Source organism: Plectropomus leopardus, chromosome 4 (genome assembly GCF_008729295.1).
Source record: "Plectropomus leopardus isolate mb chromosome 4, YSFRI_Pleo_2.0, whole genome shotgun sequence".
NCBI lineage: Eukaryota > Metazoa > Chordata > Actinopteri > Perciformes > Serranidae > Plectropomus > Plectropomus leopardus.
In genome coordinates, this window is record NC_056466.1 from 1,548,507 (window position 1) to 1,569,791 (window position 21,285).

The 21,285-nt window shown below is 37.4% G+C and overlaps 1 protein-coding gene and 2 long non-coding RNA genes across 4 annotated transcripts; all 3 read left to right on the forward strand.

Annotated features, from left to right (window-relative positions):
- Nucleotides 1–1,913: 1,913 nt before the first annotated feature.
- LOC121942425 lies at nucleotides 1,914–4,013 on the forward strand. Its single transcript, XR_006105806.1, has 4 exons — nucleotides 1,914–2,003; nucleotides 2,093–2,153; nucleotides 2,966–3,138; nucleotides 3,269–4,013. It is a non-coding gene; the product is annotated as an uncharacterized LOC121942425 (long non-coding RNA).
- A 1,257-nt stretch (nucleotides 4,014–5,270) lies between these two features.
- LOC121942421 (Fc receptor-like protein 5) lies at nucleotides 5,271–17,147 on the forward strand. Of its 2 annotated transcripts, XM_042485621.1 has the most exons (14): nucleotides 5,271–5,435; nucleotides 5,845–6,198; nucleotides 6,855–7,085; nucleotides 7,219–7,572; nucleotides 8,398–8,631; nucleotides 9,159–9,416; nucleotides 9,678–9,935; nucleotides 10,197–10,457; nucleotides 10,554–10,814; nucleotides 11,230–11,487; nucleotides 13,557–13,647; nucleotides 13,754–13,814; nucleotides 15,782–15,981; nucleotides 16,081–17,147. In XM_042485621.1, the coding sequence occupies exons 1-14, from the start codon at nucleotides 5,381–5,383 to the stop codon at nucleotides 16,145–16,147; spliced, it is 2,943 nt and encodes a 980-aa protein (XP_042341555.1). In that variant the 5' UTR covers nucleotides 5,271–5,380; the 3' UTR covers nucleotides 16,148–17,147. The 2 variants fall into 2 exon arrangements, with proteins under 2 accessions (XP_042341555.1, XP_042341556.1); XM_042485622.1 differs by lacking the exon at nucleotides 5,845–6,198.
- Nucleotides 17,148–19,127: 1,980 nt separating this feature from the next.
- On the forward strand, nucleotides 19,128–21,262 carry LOC121942427. The gene is made up of 3 exons (XR_006105808.1): nucleotides 19,128–19,193; nucleotides 20,244–20,288; nucleotides 21,044–21,262. It is a non-coding gene; the product is annotated as an uncharacterized LOC121942427 (long non-coding RNA).
- Nucleotides 21,263–21,285: the final 23 nt, after the last annotated feature.

Here is a 21,285-nt window from a genome sequence, read left to right on the forward strand (position 1 = left end):
TGTTGCATTCCTGTTTTCAATCAAGACAGAAAATTTGGAAAACCTTCATATTGTTAAAAGGGGGAAGTTTTAAGTGCAGAAATCATTGCTGAGTTCATAATAACAGAATATCAGTAGATTTAAGGTCCGGAAAATGCCTTTTTATCACGAGTGTAGGAGAAATTTCAGCTGTTTGTAGATGATCCCGTCCTTTTCGCTTCATTAGACAAGGGGCCTCATGCAGCAACATTCTCTTAAATTTCTCTTAATTTTCTCTTCATTTACTGGTAAGAGAAAATATAAGAGCACTCAGCTTCAGATGCACCAAATGCTCTTAAACATCCAAATCTGCTCTCACCAAGGTGTGCTCAATGATGAATCCCACTGATCATAAGTCACCTGTTAGCACAGGTAACACGACGTAAACTCTATATAAGGGCAGGTTTTTTACCGTGTGCAAAGACTCTGACTCATGGTCAAGATGCCGAAAAAAGGCAGAGGGACACATAGTAACTGAAATTACAGTAACTGGGATCAGTGCCTCAAGTGTTGTAGTATTTCTGTAGCACTGAAATACAATAATCCAGTCATTGTTATAACTCAAAAACATCCTAAATTTCATCCAGTGATAAGTATGCTCTTTTCTTTGTTTTTTTAAACAATATTCCTCGAATGTATAACTTATTTTTTTTCCTTCCTCTGGACAATAATTTGTGGCTTGTGAAAACAAGATGTTCTTGTCTTGGTAAAAGTCCCAGGACCAGTCAAAAAATTGTTCTCTTATCTTAGAGAAAAGCAAAATTAAGAAAACATCAGTGAATCCCCAAATTTAATGGGTACTAACAAAATAAGAACAAACTGTATATACGAGAAAAGTGAGGAAAAATGTGTTAATATATTGTTTATGCATGAGGCCCATTGACTGTCACTATGCCGAAAACTGATGAGAATATTTTCTGAATTTACTATCAAACCATCATAATCCAGATGAGAAAAGCTTTGACATACTCATCAAACTGTTGCACTACTGTTTGGCACTTTATGGCAATAATTTTCTGTCAAACTACTTTGTAGAGTTAAACCGATAGATAATTAAATATATATTTTAGGACTGTAAGCATTAATGCATTAATTGGGATGCTACTGATGTCTGTAATTATTATGTTTTTAATTCAAATTCAAAATTCCCCGTTTAAGAGGTACCAGGCTGAGTCTGGAAGCTGGATGACCTGAGTAATCCAGAGGTACCAACCATGTTATCTTAGCTTTTAAATAAGGGAGTGGAATTATGGTCCGAAATTTGGCTAAATTTTGGCGATGGAAAAACGGCATGGTCATTTCACAGGCTTCATTTGACCTCTGACCTCAATATATCCTAATGAAAACGGGTTCTGCAGGTACCCATGAGTCTCTCTTTACATACGTGCTCCCTGTATGATAGTCCCATCCAGTTTTTGCTGTATTTGATTTCTAATCAGACAGTTTGGTAAGCAATGCTTCAATTTGTCAAAATGGGCTTTAAAACTGTTTTGTAATGCAAAACAGCATTGAAACTGTGATTAAAGATTTGATTAAGTACTATAAACTTTTTTAAAATTCTGCAATAATTGCAATTAAAAAATTAAATCCTTAGACATCCTTAATATACCAATCTGGGTATATTTTGTGGCAATCACTAATTGCTGTACAGATATGCCAAAAATATGTTACATCTCATTATTTTTCCACCAGAGGACACTGCCAAGTTTATTTTTCAAAGATATTTGTTGTGTATTCATGCAAAAACAAACTAGTGCACAAGTAAAATGATAAGTAAGCTGATATTCAACCTTTATTTAGCACAGAATTAAACTGTTTTGTCATATTTTACTCTGTGGGACAAATAGCCCCAAATATGCTGTAACACCCTAATTTACTGTTTTATCTTTAGATCGTGGTCTGTCAGCCGCAGTGAAAGTAGCTGCTGGAATAGTCACCGTTGTTCTCCTGGCTGTCATATTCATCGCTGTGTTCCTGTGCATTAGGTGAGCTGAATCTTTGTTTGTTAAATCACTGAAAATCAGTCTGAACTGAAATAATTAATCATTTATGTTTAATTAATTCTCCTGACCAGAAGAAGGAGAGCTTCCAGGGAGCCGCCTGAGCCTGAGGGGAGAGCAGACAACAGGGCACAGGTGAGAACAGTCACGTTTGGTATTCAGGTACAAAAAAAGCTGTTCTGCTTCCTGTTTGTTAACACTGCAGAGTCATTTCCTGTCTTCATAGCTTATCCTGGTTCTTATCGTACGCATTCGTTTTTGAGGTCACATACATTAAAAGTCATGGATCCAGTGGAATTTAAAACTGATCAAATAATGTACAAAACAAAAAATAATCTACTTCCTGGCAAAATACGAAAATGTTCTTGAAGATAAAAGGTTATCATAACATTAGAGGAAAATTCAATCTGAAACAATGTTACGCTCGCACAGATCTTAAAAATATGTGTGTATTTATTTTATTTGTGCTGTGCTTTGCAAAATAGACTGAATATAATATACATAATATCAGATAGTTTAAAATTATGTCCAAAAAGCGAGTTTTTGCAGGGTAGAGAGATAAGGACTGGAAATGTAAAGCTAATGGTGATGTCGTAGGCTTTTTTTAAATTATTATTTTAATGGGATAGTGCTGTTAATTGAAGATATGAAGAGCATGAACGGGGTGGTTTGTGTGTGGTGTTGGAGTGTTGTTTATGATTGTGGATTAATAGGGTACCAATAGACAAGCATTTTATTTTTTTTTCATTTTTTTTCAAATGCATTTTATTTTATTTTTTAATTTATTTTTATTATCATTTTTATTTTTTATTTTTCTGTCTGTCAGTCTTCAATACTCTCACTCACAAGCAAGACCCAAGATAGCTTGGAGCATTAACTCTCCCAATCCAGTCTAAAAAAATAGCTGCTCGTTAGACGTGCAGCTGACGGTGATTCTGTCTCTGCAGCGTCTGCCTGATCAGAGACAGCCGGAGCAGCAGGAGGACCTTCAGTACGCCAGCATCCGTTTCTGCAGCAACCAGCCAGATCTCCTCTACTCCAACATCAGAGCAGCTCAGCCCGTCAGACACGTGGAGCAACAGGAAGACGTCGAGTACACTACGGTCAGAACTGCGAGAAAGTGAGCAGCCCCTCACACAGGAACATTATCCTCACTGCAAAATTCAAATTATTATTATTAATATTTGTGTTGGTATATGATGAGAGTTATTATTTCATACTATCTTCAAGATCACTTTTTCTTTTTTCAGAGCCAGAGGTCAGGAAACTGGAGAGGATCCAGCTGCACTGTACAGCACAGTCAACAAAACCCGATGACCACAGCAGGCATTTATTTTCTCAGATTTCTGGGGGGTTTTCTCAGGATGGGCCACCCTAAAAATATGTAATGAGACAAATATTACTGCTATTATTATGCTTGAAATTATTGAATTTAATGCCGTTTTCTCATGATTACAAGTAAATTAATTTGTTATGTCAAGATAACAATTAGTTTATTTTATGTTGATTCTCAAACAAAGAATTTGGCCAATTTCTCAAGATAATGAGATCATTTATCACAAGAAAATTAATGTGTTCCCTTAAAATCATGGGATAAATATGGAGAACTTAAAAATGAGAGTGCGATTCATCTGATCACACTTGATTTAGTCGTAACTGTACGAGGAAATTCTTAAAAATATCATGGGATCATAGTTTGCTTTTCTACCTGCAACTTTCAGCTGGTGCCACTAGATGTTAATAGCGAGTTATATTTTACAGATGACATATAATTTCCGTTAACCTATTAAATCTATCTATCCATCTATCTATCCATCTATCTATCTACCTATAATTTTGTAAATTATTTCTGCAGATTCATATGATCATTACAGTCATCTACAGCCCTGTATTCTTTACACAAATGATTGGTGTGTTTTTGTTCTGTATCTTTGTGTTTTCACCACCATGTAGTTACATTTTGTATTTGTACAGTTTTGTTTCACCTTGTTTTAATAAAAGGCAAAATAGTTGTTAGACGAAACATAATCTTGACTTTTTCCCACTTTAACTTGTCTTTTTTGAACTGATAAGTCAACATTTGTTTGGTAAGTTGGTATCTTCGTGATTTTGTTGTTTAGGTTTTTTTTATGTTTGTTATTAGGCTTTTGACATCCCAGCTGCCCTCTTCTGATCAGATGAATTAATGAACCACAAAATTTTGTGTGTCTCGTGCCCTTTTAGGAGAGGTGGTGGGGCCCTTTGCATTTCTGTGCACACTGACTTGTTGTCTTATAATCTGCCCATGGCTCTGATTAATCACCACTGGTTTGTAGACTGGCTGGTAATATATGGTAAAATATATAAAATATAATAATATAAAATATTCAACAGTCTACGGCTTCGTGAGGCTCGCTCAGTGATATTACATGAGCATTCACAGGTGTGCTGAATAGCTACACCTGAGTCACATGAATAATTATAGACGTCACGTCTCACTATTTTACATTAAATAAATAACATTTTCAAAAGTGAACACATACAAAAACATGGCAATATTTACAAAAGCCCATAAAGTAGCAAAGATCTCATAATTCACCATAAATACAACAATAAGAAGAAACTTGATTGAGTGATAACTTACACCATTTTATCACAAAAAAATTAGTTTCCTTTTTTGTATATATGTTTTTGTGTGTGTGTGTGTGTGTGTGTGTATGTTATATGTATATACACACACACACACACACACACAAATATATACACACTGCTGGGAATATGAAATGACCATCACATCATATGAACTATAATCATATTACATGGCATGAATCGCTTTATTTCATTCTAAAACTAATATAACTATCTAAAAGGATTACAAAGGGACGTTATCTCTTTAGTGAACATTGTTTTTTCTTCTCTCTTTAATTTTTTTGTGCGTTGATGATGTTGTTTCGTGTGGATCGCTCGTCTGTTGCTTCGCCCTGAGGAAAACGGAAGGCGATCCCACGAGCCTTTGCAGCAGTGACATCAACAATAATAGCACTTGGAGATGCTTGCTGGGTGTAGTTTAAAAGGTTAAAAACTCACTGCTTTCCACTTTAAAATAAACAGATGGATGCCAACATTTATTTTTAGCACCTGAAACTGCTCACAACCAAAAAGGCTGTCCTTGCTCAACCTGTATGTAAATGATGTAAACAGGAAGGAAGCCGGGGGTAATTTTAACAACTTCTGTCTTCTGCTTTCAGAACCAAAGTCGTCCTGTGTGGACAGCTTCTCTCCACACAGAGCGTTTGTGATGAACTGATTAACTACTTACTTTAACCACCTGCAGACATGTCTCTTTGTCTCTGAGTTCACACACAGAAATTGGAGGAGCAGCTATGAGTTTAACTGCCGCCGTGAGTGGATTTGTCGTCCTTCTCCTCAGCGTACCAGGTAACCAAACAGTGAAAACGCGATGGAGAGTTTGATCTTAAACCTTTTTTGTAATTAACTATATTTTTAAAAAAGACCAAACATTTTTCTTAAATATGATTAACGTATTTATTTTCATCTTTACAAATATCTTTTTGAATTTGTCTTATGCAAACCTCCTCTTTTACTGTTTTGCTGTTGTGCTTTTAATAGTGTGCTGATTTTTTGGTTTGATTCTTGCTTTGGTTTGACTTTTTTGGGATATGTGTGCTCTCTGCCTCGCTTGAACAAAATGCAGCATGAAATGAAAACCTGCAGACTCTTGGTTCTCCATTGGAAATGGTAGTTTTGGAAGAACTGGAAAATTAGACAAATAACAATGAAGAAGTTACAAATATGATTGTGTTTTGCGGGTTTTTCTGTGTTAAAGTGATGCGTGGTCTGAACAGCTGGAGAGTGACTTACAAACCTGCTCAGATCTGTGCCTTCAAAGGATCAACAGTGAAGATCCACTCCACCTACAAATATCCGTCCACAACAAACCCTGTTAGTCTAGCTGAGAAAACATTTTGGTTCACGAAAGAGAGTAATGGTGTGTATGTGGATCTGAGGACGGACCCGGAGTACTCAGGTCGTGTGCAGTATGACTGTGTGGGGTACACCTGCACGCTGACAATCACAGACCTGAGAGAGAGCGACTCGGCCCAATACTATTTCAGAATACTGACAATCCAACCAGATGGGAAATATACTGGTTCACCTGGAGTCTCTCTGTCCGTCTCAGGTAGGGATACAACTTTTTCATAACCATCTCAGAAATTTTTGTGGTATCACAATATTACAGAATAATTATTATTATCAGGTACAATGACCCTCAAAGATTGAAAACACGTTTGTTTTTAGTTAAATGTGATAATTTAAAACTTTAAACACTTTTTAATAAAACTTTTGATGGTAGTTTATTTGGTCCTCTCTTGTCTGGTCTTTTCTGGTCTTGTGTGGTCTGATCTTGTCTTGTCTTTGTGGCCTGGTCTGGCCTTGTCTTGTTTGGTGTGGTCTGAACTTGTCTTGTGTGGTCTAGTCTGGTCTGGTCTTGTGTAGTCTGATCTCATGTGGTCTGATCTTGTCTTGTCTTTTGTGGTCTGGTCTGGTCTTGTCTGGTCTGGCCTTGTCTTGTGTGGTGTGGTCTGGTCTGGTTTGATCTTGTATTGTGTGGTTTTGTCTCATCTTATGTGGTCTGGTCTGGTCTGATCTTGTCTTGTCTTGTCTTGTCTTGTCTTTTGTGGTCTGGTCTGGTCGTGTCTTGTTTTGTCATGTCTTCCTGTGTCGTCTCATCTTTTCTTGTCTCTTCTCGTCACTTGTCTCTTCTCTGTCTTGTCTCGTTTTATGTTGACAGTTCAGTCTAACCTGAGGACTTCTGTTCCTTTTTCTTACATTCAGATCTCCAGGTGCAGGTGAGCAGACTCGAGGTCAACCAGCAGCACACTTCGGCACAGCTGACGTGTCACAGCAGCTGTCCTCTGCCCGGCTCTCCTCTCTTCATCTGGTACAAGAATGGACAGAATTTTTTGGGACTGTCGTCTCTGTCTTATTTAGACACCATTTACGATTCTGCAGACAGCTATTCCTGCGCTGTAAAAGGACACGAGGACGTCCCCTCTCCTTCACTGCGTGAGTTTTTAGCGTCTTCGCCTCAGAAATAAGATTTCCTTTTTTCACTTTTACTTAGTCTCACTCTGGTGTCTGATTTTCTGAGTCTGATGGTGCTGTGATTGCGAAGTGTTTTTTTTTCACTGTGTTACAGTGATGCAGGCGGAAAACGGCTGGGAAGTGACTTACAAACCGACTGAGATCTGCGCCTTCAGAGGATCAACGGTGAGCTTACGCTGCACCTATCGATACCCATTCACCATCCACCCCGCTCAGCCGCCTCTGGAAACATGCTGGTCTAGGACAGAGAGTGATGGTGCTTGTGTAGATCTGAGGACGGACTCGGAGTATTCAGGTCGTGTGCAGAATCACTGTGAAAACAACGACTGCACTCTGACCATCACAGACCTGAAAGAGAGCGACTCGGCTGAGTACAGGTTCAGCTTCATAACAGACCAGCAAGGTGAAAGATACACCGGTTCACCTGGAGTCGCTCTGTCTGTCACAGGTAAGGTTTTCACTGGAAGTCAATACGTTTCATATACGCCTTCATTTTTTTTTTAAAATATACTCTATTTTAACCTTATTTTTTACTTATAATGTAAATGGGTTTTATTTTATTTTCCATCTTTTTTATGCTTTCTGTGCATTAAATTTTTATCTTTATTCTGTGTTACTTTTATAGTTTTATCAAGCAGGTTTTATCCGTTTTCTATTCTAATTTTATTTTATTTTTAGATGGGGGTTTTATAATAACAAAAATAAAAATTCTCATTTTCAGGTGATTATACACTAAATATTCTTATTATTTTATATTCTATTTCTGCCAATGTATCCCTAAATCCTACATACGTTTAACCATTTGAAACTTGGATCGACGTTCTTTTGCTTTGTTCAGGTATCTTTCGCAAGCATCGAAATCTAAACAAATTGATTTAAATTTCTTTAGAAAACATGGGATGAGAGGCAATAAGCAACTTGGCAAAAAAAAATGTCCTGCCAATAGCAAGAAAAAGTAAGCAAGAAAATGACATGAAAAGTGTCAAAAAGTTTATATTTTTAAACAATTTTATTCAGTTTTTTTTATTATTATTTTATTTATGTAATTATTTATTCCTTTTTTTCAGGGTGTTTAAGTTACTTAACATTTCACCAGTATTTTGTTAATTATGGGCCATTTCTTAAGTTGTCCTTTGCCCTCTTCCCATGCTTTTAAAAGAAATCAAGGCAGTTTGCTCAGGCTTCAAATTGTTAATGTGGTGGAAGCATTAGTATAAGTGTGTGTGTTTGTGCAGTTTGCATCTGAAATATTCTTTATGTTTTTTAATCACAGATCCACAGCTGCAGGTTCATGTGAGGAGATCAGCAGTAAACCCGTATGTTACCTGGACAGAGCTGACGTGTCACAGCGAGTGTCCGCTGCCCGATCGTTCGTTTTACATCTGGTACAAGAATGGACACAAAGTTAAAGATGAGAAAGTTTATTTTCATCCACACCCATTAAATCCTGCAGACAACTATTACTGCGCTGTAAAAGGATACGAGATGTTCCACTCTCCCTCAGTGTGTGAGTTCACTAAAATAATCTCATCAGGTGGAAAGTTTCACCCAAATAGTCTAGAAAAAATCAAAATCTGTTTTTACTTCTTGCACATTTCTTCAGTGTCTGTTCATAAACATTTATTCTGACCAAATTCATTCAAAATCATTCAATTTGATTCACTGTTCAACCCTTTATGTTTTCAATTTTTAGCTGCACACTCATGCAGCTAATATTAGATATAAACTGCTTGTACATGTAATGTAATGTACATAAAATACAATGATTCCTATTTTCAGGTGATTATACTCTAAAGAAAATATACTTAATATATTCAGTTTCTGCCAATATATCACCCTAAATCCCACACACTGGACCTTTAAATGGGTTCTGCACCAGCTGCACATGAAGGTTTGGTCCAGGCTTCAAGTTTCAACAATAAGCCTGCATTACAAGTTGGGCTTTGGGGTTTGAAAAAGAGTTTTTAGGATGCATGGGCGTATAAATGAAGATGCTTTTGATCAACTTACAATAATCTGTATTTATATTTACAGATGCTCCAAAGCATCCCTCTGTGTCAGTGAGTCCCTCTGCTGAGATAGAGGAGGGCAGCTCAGTGACTCTGAGCTGCAGCAGTGATGCTAACCCAGCAGCTAACTACAGCTGGTACAAGGAGAACCAAACACTGCTCAGTGAAGGACCACAGTTTGTCTTCAGCTCCATCCAGTCCTCTGATTATGGACAGTATTACTGTGCTGCTGAGAACGAGCTGGGGAGAAGGACGTCTACATATGTGTTCATCAATGTGAAATGTAAGTAAAAATAACTTATTTAAAATAGCAAAATCTGTTAAATGTGTTGCATCTTTTAAACAGCAGACAGTTTTTGCAGATTTCTTGCTTTTTTCACAATCTATGTCTGCAGAGCCAGTTTAAATCGTTTAGGCATTTATATACACTACACTGTTTAGGGGATTCAAACAATCATATATTTATCAAATGATCTCCTCCAAAGTTTCAGATTCTGCAACACACAAAAATCAAAACAAATCTAATGTGTTAAATCTCCTCCAGATGCTCCAAAGCGTCCCTCTGTATCAGTGAGTCCCTCTGCTGAGATAGAGGAGGGCAGCTCAGTGACTCTGAGCTGCAGCAGTGATGCTAACCCAGCAGCTAACTACACCTGGTACAAGGAGAACCAAACACTGCTCAGTGAAGGACCACAGTTTGTCTTCAGCTCCATCCAGTCCTCTGATTATGGACAGTATTGCTGTGTTGCTGAGAACGAGCTGGGGAGAAGGACGTCTACATATGTCTTCATCAATGTGAAATGTAAGTAAAAATAACTAATTTAAAATAGGACAATCTGTTATATGTGTTGCATCTTTTCAACAGCTGACAGTTTTTGCAGATTTCTTGCTTTTTTTACAATCTATGTCTGCTGAGCCAGTTTAAATCACTTTGGCATTTATAGTCACTGCACTGCTTAGGGGATTCAGACAATCATATATTTATCAAATGATCTCCTCCAAAGTTTCAGATTCTGCAACACACAAAAATCAAAACAAATCTTATATGTCAAATCTTTTCCAGATGCTCCAAAGCGTCCCTCTGTGTCAGTGAGTCCCTCTGCTGAGATAGTGGAGGGCAGCTCAGTGACTCTGAGCTGCAGCAGTGATGCTAACCCAGCAGCTAACTACACCTGGTACAAGGAGAACCAAACACTGGTTCAGAGACCAGAAGGAAATTATAATTTCACCTCCATCAGCTCTGAGGACAGCGGGATGTACTACTGCAAATCTGAGAATCAGTATGGACAGATTAACTCCTCATCTCTGATCATAGATGTCCAGTGTAAGTCACATTTTCTTTTTTTCATAATACAAAAGTCCATCCAAATCATGAATGCTAATATTAATAGAATATGTCTGTCTTTATGTTCTCCTCCAGATGCTCCAAAGCGTCCCTCTGTGTCAGTGAGTCCCTCTGCTGAGATAGAGGAGGGCAGCTCAGTGACTCTGAGCTGCAGCAGTGATGCTAACCCAGCAGCTAACTACACCTGGTACAAGGAGAACCAAACACTGGTTCAGGGACCAGACGGCATTTATCATGTCACCTCCATCAGGTCTGAGGACAGCGGGATCTACCACTGCAAGTCTGAGAATCAACATGGACAGATCAGCTCTACGTCTGTATTCATAAATGTTCAGTGTGAGTAGAAAACATAAGCAAATCATTCAGTCAGTGTATCTGAAAATAGAGACACACAATCCTTTACCTCCTTCATATGAAGCTGTTGTTGTGCTTCAGGATAGTTCAACCAAAAATTAAAATTCAGTCATTATCCACTCACCCTCATGCCAATGACAAGTAGGTTTAAGTTTTATAATCCACAAAACACTGCTTTTACAGGGAAAAGGCATTGCACTCATCTCCCGAACAATTGAATCAAAAAGTGACCAGGATTTATTTTTTTAAAGAAAATTCAGAATAAAACCACAAAATGTCTGCATACTGCTCATTCAGAGTAATCCAAGTATCCTGAAGCCCCAACGTGCCAAGTTGTTTAGAACACACATTGAATGCCACATTGAATGTTGATTAATTCGTACGTTTTCTCCTCCAGATGCTCCAAAGCGTCCCTCTGTGTCAGTGAGTCCCTCAAAGATAGAGGAGGGCAGCTCAGTGACTCTGACCTGCAGCAGTGACGCTAACCCAGCAGCTAACTACACCTGGTACAAGGAGGATGAAGACTCACCAAAAGCATCCGGACAGATTTTCATCATCACCAACTTCAGAGCCGAACACAGCGGGAATTATTACTGTGAAGCCAAAAACACAAGAGGACGACGTAACTCCACCTTACAGCTGATCGTTGCTGCAGGTAATTTTTTTCAATTTACTCCACATCAAATGTCATAATCCATCATGTGATGTAATGAGGAGATGAGCATTGACAATTAACCCTTTGAAACCTCAGCAAATTGGTTTGATTCGACTTCAAAAACAAGGGTGAAAAAGCAAAGAGCAACTTATAAAGACATGGCCCAAAGATAAGCAAGGAAATAAAAAAAAGTTTAGAGAATATGACCCGATAATAAGCAAAAAACAAAGAAAAAAAAAGAAAAAAGGTGATGATCAACTTAACAAAAATGACTGTCTAGAAAATTGTTGGAAAATAAACACAATAAAGAAGAGCAAAACAAACCAAAAAGAGGGGAAAAATATCTACCTAAAATAGATTAAAAATAGATAAACTTTAAAAAACAAATTGAATATACATATTGTGCATACTTTCTGTAACATAAAAATAAAATTATGCAATTTTAAGAATTATAGATATTGACATTTTTCTTAGTTTTTCTGATAATTTATCTAATAATGCTCCTCCACCCCAACAAATTTATAGGTCATTTTCTTGTCTGCTTCTCCACATTCATTTGCATTTTGCAGCTTCTTGTCAAGATACTTATTGCCTTTTTCCCTCTGGTTGTAAAATAAATCCAACCAATCACACCAACACATTTCAAAGGTTTAAATGCTTGAGAATGGCATCTGAACGCTTAAAAAACTGATGATGACCCCAGTGTTCAAGGGTTTAATACTCTATGTAATTATAATAATTTTATGTGTAGTTTTCTGGACATTATTCCTCAGGTTTTTTTTTATTTGTCCCCTTTCCCCTAATTTTCAGTTAGTTTTCTTGTCTCCCATCAAAATGCTCAGTTTTCAAAGGGTTAAAAAACTTGTGAAAGGCGTCTGAAACCAGCACTCTGAAACTGCAGTTTCAGTATTGCTGTGACTGAGACTTTCGTACTGGTGGTTGATAACTAAAATCTGGAAAGACAAAAACTGTGTTAAAATAAACAGATTGCAGTCTTTAACTGCTGAAATGCGACAACATGAAGACTTTAAAAAATAAGTCAGATGGGGCAAGAAACAAAAGCAGTTACAATTTGAAGAAACTCTAGAAGAGCCAAGTTTATTTGAAAAACAGAAGCAAACAGTTTAACAATTACTCATACTTTCTCTGCAAAAATCCATCAGTTTACAGACTGACTTCCCAGTTTCACTCTGACCCACTGTACTTGCTGTATTTGAGCATTTGCACAGTTTTCCTGCACATTAAGGTGTATTCAGGTGTATTAATCTTCAGTTTTACTTAAAAAGAAACTGGTTTAGATGGAAAGATAAATTGTTTGTTTGTCAGGAGCCATATCCCTGTGTTCTCAGATGTCTGCAATTCATAAATTTAATGAAATTTAATGAATTTTTTTCTAGCACAGGACATAACTCCTCCACAAGAGATACACAAACTACAACAAACAAACCATACAACAACACATTTGGCCTTATGCAGCAAGATTATCTTAAATTTCTCCTATATTTTCTCTTAATTTTCTGGTAAAAGAAAAAAACTCTACTCCAGATGCACCAAATGTTCTTCACCATCTAAATCTACTCTGACCGTGTGTTTAGTGATGAATCCCACTGATCAGAAGTCACCTGTTTGCGGGTAATGCCCCCCAAACACGATATAAGGGCAGGTTTTGTGCTGTGTGCAACGACTCTGGCACATAACCAAGACTTGAAACACGACACTAAAAAATTAGGAGTTCTGTAATAGTGAAAATGACAAAGGCCTTCTGTTAAAAAAAACACTTAAGTAAGTAAAGTGATTTCATGTAAACGTGTTAAAGTATTAAAAGTAAAAGTATGCATGCAAAAAGGTTTAAATTAATTTATTAAATCAAAATAATCAAAAGGAAAAGCAGCAAGTCCTCATATATACAGTATATATGAGAATCTGGAACCATCAAATGTTTTTATATGAAAAATGATCGTTCAAGCTGCACTTGTATACTTTCATACAGTTTGTTTGCAAAATTCTTAATTTTTAAAGTAGTTAGCTATGTCATGTCATGTCATTTCTCCTGCTACATTTTATCACAGCTTTCCCAGAAGCATGGAAAATAGTGGTTGTTGGAACAGCCCCAGGTTTTGTCCTGGTTATCATATGGCACTCTGTCTTTTTTCTGATAAGGTGAGTAGATCTAATTTGTTTTTCCTAAAGTACATTGAATACTTGAAAAGCAGTCAGTTTGTCAACAAAACAATTTAATAATTTTCTGATTAAATCTCATCACCAGAAAAAGAAGGGCCTCCAAGAAACCGTCCAAGCCTGGGGAGAGAGCAGACAACAGGGAACAGGTGAGCAGACAGTTAAATAATTCAGTGCACATTTTTGTAAATCCCTGCTCTGGTTCCTCTGCTCTTTTGTCATTCGCTGTCATAAAGTGAAAACTCACCTGACTGAGAATCATTTAGCTCATACGCCACCCGAGTGTGGGAGGTTGAGAGATATCAGCTGGATAGAGTTTGGCTCTACTCCAAACGTGTGATTAACGGCGCTTGACTCTCTACTTTTCTGAAGTTGTCCACAGTGAAAGGTGGAGGTTTAAGGTTCTGCAAACCATGGATATGTTACGTCATGAAGGTTATTATTTGGTGTGTACGGTGAAAATTAATGTGTCAGCAACACTGGGGTTAGCGTGGTTATGTTTAGACGCAAAAAAAACTCTTGTCATGGTGCTTAAAAGTCTGTGTTTTGGCTTAAACTGCACGATTTTAGTGGCCCAATCAAAGCTGAAGAATTTGTTTTTCATGTCCTAATAGAGGCAGAAAACGCAGTGATACCTGTGTAAAAAACAAACCACTTTTAGTAGGACTATCCCCTTTGGAAAACCAGTCACAGGTCACTAAAAAGCCACCGTTTTCACAACGTTGAAATGACTGAAAACAACCAGTTTTCTTGTTTGTTGTACTTGACCAGTGGTCCACAGTCAGCTCATATATTGCACATTTGTGTGTTTTTAACAGTATATCGTGCTATGTGTTTGTATGTACCTTTGCACCCATTTCCCATGAAGTGGACAATAAAGTCTGTCTACCACATCAGTTCAGAAACGTTGATATGATACATATTATACTTGCAATATAAAGTATTCGTGGTTTGCAGAAATGTACAATGCCAACATGTTACTCTGGCAGCTGACTGGGGTGTTACTATCTTTGGCTACTGGCGCGAAGTATCCTGCTTTCTTGAAATGTTGAAGTGAAACCTCTTTGAGTTTAGTTTCCCCGTGGGGACCTTTGAATCAGCAGACTGGTACTTGCAGGGCAGAGAGACGGCAGCATTTGTTGTCAGATGCCACAGTGAACACATGGGAAGGACATTTGGTCATATTAGGTTTGTCTTTTTGATGTATTAAAAACAAGACCTTAAGGAGACCGTGTGGAGATAATATTGGCATAAGCCAGTTAAAGGGTCTTGGTCGTCTGCTATGTGGAGAGTGTCCATTTTAGTGACTCGTTTCTGCCTTATGCAGAAGATCAAGTTAGAGCATCCACACCGCCTGCCTGAGCAGCGTGTTTTCAGTAACCTTTTACTGCAGAGATGAGGAAATACAAAGACGGCTGTTTTACTTCAAATTCCCTGCTTCCCTTTCAAAACAAAAGCCCTCTGACCACTTCTCTGTGGACAGAATCCCATCAGTTGCTGATACAAGGCATTTCATTTTGAAACATTTACAGAACAGTGTTGTCGGCTGTGCAGGAGCTTGCACAACATAAATGAGTGGAATTTGTGCTTAAAAATTTTGAAAAACAGTACTCATGGCTGCAGGCAGCGACATTTCAACAACGCTGCATGTGTGAACACCACAAGCAGGAAACATGCTGCAGCTTGGCAAGGGTGCAGTCATGCACTGCTGACGCGTGCTGTGTGAAAGGGGCCTTAGACTGAAGCAGTTTGCAGCAGAGCGTGCAGCATTTATGCTGAGGGTCAGCCTTTCCAAGTCGATGGCCATGGTAGTGTTCTTGCAAATGATTGGTTTGCCCTAGTGGTTCAGATGGTGTATTAATGTTTCCCTGAAACAAAAAAAGCAGCACTGCGTACCAGGTCTGTCTTGGAAAAAGTTCTACCAGGAGGAGCTTGAGGACATGGCAGAGCGTTTCTGAGCTATCTTGCTCAGCCTGTTGCCACCATGACTTGGACAGGGATAACTTAAGGGAAATGGATGGATGAATAGATCAAAAATACGAGGTTTGACATTTTAATGTTTCTATATATGTAAAATGTTGAAGTAAATTTGTCTTTGCACTGTCTACCCGCTCAGTCAGCGGATCAGGGGGACCTTCACTATGCCAGTGTCCAGTTTGTCAAGAACCAGACAGATCCTGTGTACTCCAACATCAGACCAACAGGACTCCACATCGATGAGGAAGAAGAAGAAGAAGAAGAAGAAGAAGAAGAAGAAGAAGAAGAAGAAGTCAAGTACGCCACTGTCAACTTCAACAGCGCTGGCCCTCTCCTGAGGTGAGCAGCTCTTCTCACAGGAACATTATCCTGACCAAAACCTCAAAATGACGTGCAAATATATATTAGGTAATATTACTCCTGATTTTTCTCTCTCAGAACAAGCGATCAGGAATCTGTGGAGGATCCAGCTGCAGTGTACAGTACAGTGAGCAAAACTACCTAACACAACAGGAGTCAGGACAAAGTTTGTCAGTCTCTAAATCGGACGGGACAAAACTTTGGTCCAGACTTTAAACAGCTCAACTGCTCTGTGGACTGCCGTAAAATTTTGTACTGACATTCATGATCATCCCCTGACTTTAAATTCAGCGCCAAAGCATAATGACATTTTTTTCCTGTTTGTGACGTCTTGACAACTAATGGATGGATTGTCCTAAAATTTCGTTAAAGTGTCCATGGTGCTCAAAGCATAAAGAGCCATTCACACCAAGAACGATAACTATAACTATAAATAGTTTTAAAAATGATTCCAACTCAAGTGGAGTCCACACTACAACTATAACGACAACAAAAGTGGCGAACCAAACTGTCTGGATCACTCCTAGAGGGATTTCATGAACGATAGAAATGCTTACAGCCGATCTTATTTAGACGTCACATCCAACGTAGATCCCAACATCTAATTTGGACCCCAAAATGTATGTTTTCATGTTGAAAAAGATGTATGAAGCTGTGGACTATTTTACTGTTTGTTTTTATTCCTGTGAATTAAGTTATCAATAATTGATTAATCTCCCTGACTGTAGCAGATTCTGGCCACTAGATTGTGGTGTTGACTGTTTTCAGGAGAGGAAGATGAAAGACAAAGTCCTCAGTGTCAGTTAAAAAATATCACCTTAATATGACAATTTATAGGCTACATAATGATTTTGAATTTAGATCCAAATCCTCTGAATTTAAAGTGTTAGATTTGGGTGTAAATATTACAATATTGGCTAATAGCAGCAGATATCTGTCATTTAGGATTTAGGACCAACCTTTAACATGGTATAATCACTAAATCACTGCTATTAATGGTCATATTAGCTATAATTGGGCTGCAGATTATACAAAAAAAGTCATTTGAGCTGAGACATGCAACCAAATGGCTTCTGGCACCAGTGGGGTCTCTTGTCTTCAAAAGATGACACCTCACATAATAAATAATGTGAATTTGTCCTGCTAGTTTTATGTTTATTTCTTTGTTATTCAATTTCTGTGGTGCATTTTTCGAATTTGCATCAGAGTCTTGTGTCCTTATGGCTCCCAACAAGGTCCGTCTATCCAGTGCAAAAGCTTGATCCAGGATGTTAGGGGTTAACTGCGTCTCTGTGAAGATGTGCACAGAGCAATCTCTGATTTCCAGTTGCTAAGTGAGTCTCAATCACATCTCATGCACTTTTTTATTCTCTTAAAAACTGTTAATTGTGTCCACTTTGGGTTATGACCAAATGCCTGCAATACTGAGGACATTTCCAGCAGCCTCAGCTGTACTTTTTGTTTATGGCTAATTAGCAAATTTAACTGGTATCTTGAACCTAAAGATTAATGTAGACATACCAGACATTGGCATAATTTATGCCAATATGGCTTACATTGTTTGCCATTGAAAAGCACGTTAGTGGATTGGAGAGAAACATGCATTTGGAGATATAGATGTAGTTTCATACTGCTGCCATTAGATGTTAGTCGAGTCACATTTTACTGACATGTCTTTTAAATGTATACCGACTTTTTCCAGCATAATTTTCATCTGTTGTCCTTTAATGTAGCAGTTCAATTATAAAAATGGATTTTTAAGTTATTTCTAATTTTATAACCATCACAGCTCATTACTGTTGTAAATCATGTTTATACCTATAATTATTTTGTTGTTTATTTCATTTCTTTACATTTTTCTTCACCTGCACTGTTGTTTTAATTTGCGTAAATAAAAATATGGATGAAGTGCTCACAGCTTGTGTCCGCACTGAGGTCATAACCTGGGAAGTGTCTGAAAATTACACTCAAAGTAATCCCAAAGTAGTCCCAAAGTAGAAAATATGCACGAGTTCGACCTCCCTGCGACCCCTAGTGGGGGTCGGGACCCCTAGGTTGGGAATCAGCATAACCCTCCTGTTATGTGCAACTTTAGGGAACAGAAGTAATGTTTCCAGATCAAACTGACTCTGTGCATGTTCAACCATCTTAAAGTAGTATATATTTTCTCCATAAACATTATCTTTAGCTCAGTTAATATTAATTTTACAAATATTAGTGTGATCACGTTTTTTTTACCTCAAAGATCATGATTTACTGATGAGAATTCACATTTTCCATAAAAATAAAAAAATATTTAAAACTTTTTGTTTTAAAAAAACAAACACTCACCATGTCTGTGGTGTTTTTTGAAAACAGTTTTGTTATTGGGGCAGAATGATTAATTTAAAAAAAACAGATCTCCACTGTCAGGTGCCAATCTTACCCTTTAAATCCAAATTTACATCTTAGGACTATATTTAATTTTTTTAACAATTCATACAATTTTTATGACATGAACAAGAAGTAGATAACATTTTTTTTTCTGTGTGCGTGTGTGTGTGTGTATGCATGTGTGTGTGTGTGGTTTCATGCTCCAAAATTGATTAAAAATATTTTTCCTGTATTTTTAAACCTTGAAACGGGTACATTTGACTGACAACATATCAGGAGGGTTTTCTCGTCAAACTCTGAGGTGTAAAATCATGTTTCAACATTACTGTAGTCTCTTTGTTATATTGTGAATGCTGAGAGGACTGACAGGATTATCTTTTAAATTGTGCTTGCGTTCATTATGAAGAAAGACATAAAAAATAATTAGCATTAGAAAAGTTGCGTTGCGTGGATGATACCGGTTTCAGCAGACCACAAAACTGGAGTCTCATTCTGCAAAACAACAAACGAAACCAGTCTTCACAGCTATTTGCTTGCATCTGGTCCATCATTAATATAACCGAATGTGAAGAGGAAGGAAGTCTGCTGTATGTTAACCACCTGCTCTCTGTCTCTGGCTCACTGTCATGCCCACAGAGCTGTTTCATGGTTCAAGACAACTTCCTTCTATATTGACAGTTGCTTAATGTGACTAATTTGTATCACTCTGCACATTTATCTAATTTGTTTTATTGACACTGAGGCGACACGGAGAGGAGCAGCGATGAGTTTAACTGCAGCAGCGAGTGGATTTGTTGTCTTTCTTCTCTCTGCGTCAGGTAATGCATATCCACATTTACACTGTAGGGTCTTCAGTGCACTTATTCAGATCTTATTCAGATAAAAGGACATATTTTAAATGAATCCTTAGCTGACTGCTTTTCAAGCGTGTCTTTGCTTAAGTCTCTGTTTTTTGTTTTGTATTATAACATATCAGGCACAAAAAAATGATTAAAAGAAATCTTTACATGTGGAACTATGAAATGTTTTTGAACAAAAAATAAGATTTTTAAGATATTTCCCAATTAATTTAATCCCGAATGAACTAACTGAGTTTAATAACATTTGTTTTTGTTTTTGTTTTTTCCACTTAATGGTTCTGAATGTACTTTTAAAAAATCCTTCCCTGCAAAAAATAAATGAATAAATAAATGGTTAAGGTGTTTGACCTACTTAAGGTATGTTATTGCGTAATATCTGGTGGTTTAGCTGGTCATACCAGCTTGTGATGGTCAGTCTAGCTGGTTTAACTATTTAAGTTCTGGTAAAACTGAAGCCAAATCAATGTTCTTGAGTATGGAGAAGTAACAGTCATGAGAAAGAAGCATGAAAAGCAAAAGGCATAAAAGTCTTCTTTCATGAGATATGCATAAAGATAAATGTTCGCAACTTTATGGGGTGGCCACACCAGCATAAGCGGTGGTCCACCCAGCTAAACCATCAAAGACCAGCAAGAACTGGACCATCTTTGACCAGCTCAAACCAACTGAAACCAGCTACCAGTATAAGCTGTGTGTTTTTTTCAGCAGGGTTATACAGTGCCCTAACATCTAACCTCGCCCTGGCTCCCGTGTCAAAAAGCCTATGGGATTTGTCAATTGGATTTTGGATTATGGCAGAAAATACATTAGGTATAATACTTAAAATATACTGAGTCCACCATTGTATATATTTAAAATAAACAGTGGTGGATTTGTCAATAAAACTAGAACACTCGTGTTCTGTTCTGAATAACATGTATGTTATGATTATGCTATTTTGCTTTGGCAACAATATGACAAACATTCATGCCAATGAAGCTGATTTGAATTTGAAAAATTTGAACACAGGAGGCCGGATTTTCAATCTCATTCTCGACTCAACTCCCTGGAGAGGTAAGACGCCCTTTTCACCACTTAAAACTTTTGTTTTTCACTTGATTTTTTGTGTTAAATTGTGATGGGAGACGAGTGCATTTACTCTTGACACAATTTTCTGTCAAGGAAATTATTTTTTTCCTTAGTTACAATCAAAATATCAGCGCAGTAACATGAGCCGTAAACCAGTGCATGAAATTGCACATTTTGTCTTGAAAAACATTTTAATTAGTAAATTTTGCTTCACTTGTTGTCTAAATTGTGTCTGCACAAATTAAACTGCATTTGTAGTGTTTTTTTAACTACATGTTACAGAGAAAGCTTCTCTTGAACTTATTGTGCAGACAATGATTTCATTTTTGCTCTGAAATTTATTTTCTTTCTTGATTTTCTGATCATTATCACCTTTATTGTAGTTGCTATTTTAATAATCAATTTTACATTACTGTAACATTTGGTAGCAGTGGAGGTTCAGTATCATTTGTTGTATTATCTGCATTAGTGGCAACAATACTATATCAATAAATTTAATGATTTTAGATGTGTAAGAATTTCTCATCTTCAATAGCTACTTGATTTTAATTTGAAAAAACGCTATAGTATTGAGACTTTTTAGTGTTTTGTAATGATAATTTTGTTAGACTAGGTTTTTAAAACTAAACTTTATTTATTTTTCATATTCCTCAGTCAGATAGTAATGGTGTTTCTCAGTGTGCTGCTTGAAAAAATTGAATTATCAGTGAAATAACGTCTGCGTGTGCTTGTGTCTGCAGTTTTCCACAGCCCGTGCCAATGTTGTTTGAGAGAGGATGCTGAAGTTCGGTTTTGGACTAAATCCTTATGCCAAAGGAGATAAGTACTCTTCTTTGAAGAAGTACAATCAGAGGAGTGAGAGACCTTCGACTCCTGATGACCTCGACCCACCTGCCGTCTGGGCGCATGAACGAGGGGCTGAGAGACCCTCCTCTCGTGTGGATAAACCTTCATCAATAATGGTGCGTGGACGAAGGGGTGA

What these genes read in the sequence shown, in the direction of transcription:
- LOC121942421 (XM_042485621.1), top strand. Translation starts at nt 5,381, where the DNA reads ATGAGTTTAACTGCCGCCGTGAGTGGATTTGTCGTCCTTCTCCTCAGC. An exon ending in TCTGATCATAGATGTCCAGT is followed by an intron (nt 10,458 to 10,553) that starts GTAAGTCACATT and finishes GTTCTCCTCCAG; the next exon opens with ATGCTCCAAAGCGTCCCTCT. An exon ending in ACAGCTGATCGTTGCTGCAG is followed by an intron (nt 11,488 to 13,556) that starts GTAATTTTTTTC and finishes ATTTTATCACAG; the next exon opens with CTTTCCCAGAAGCATGGAAA.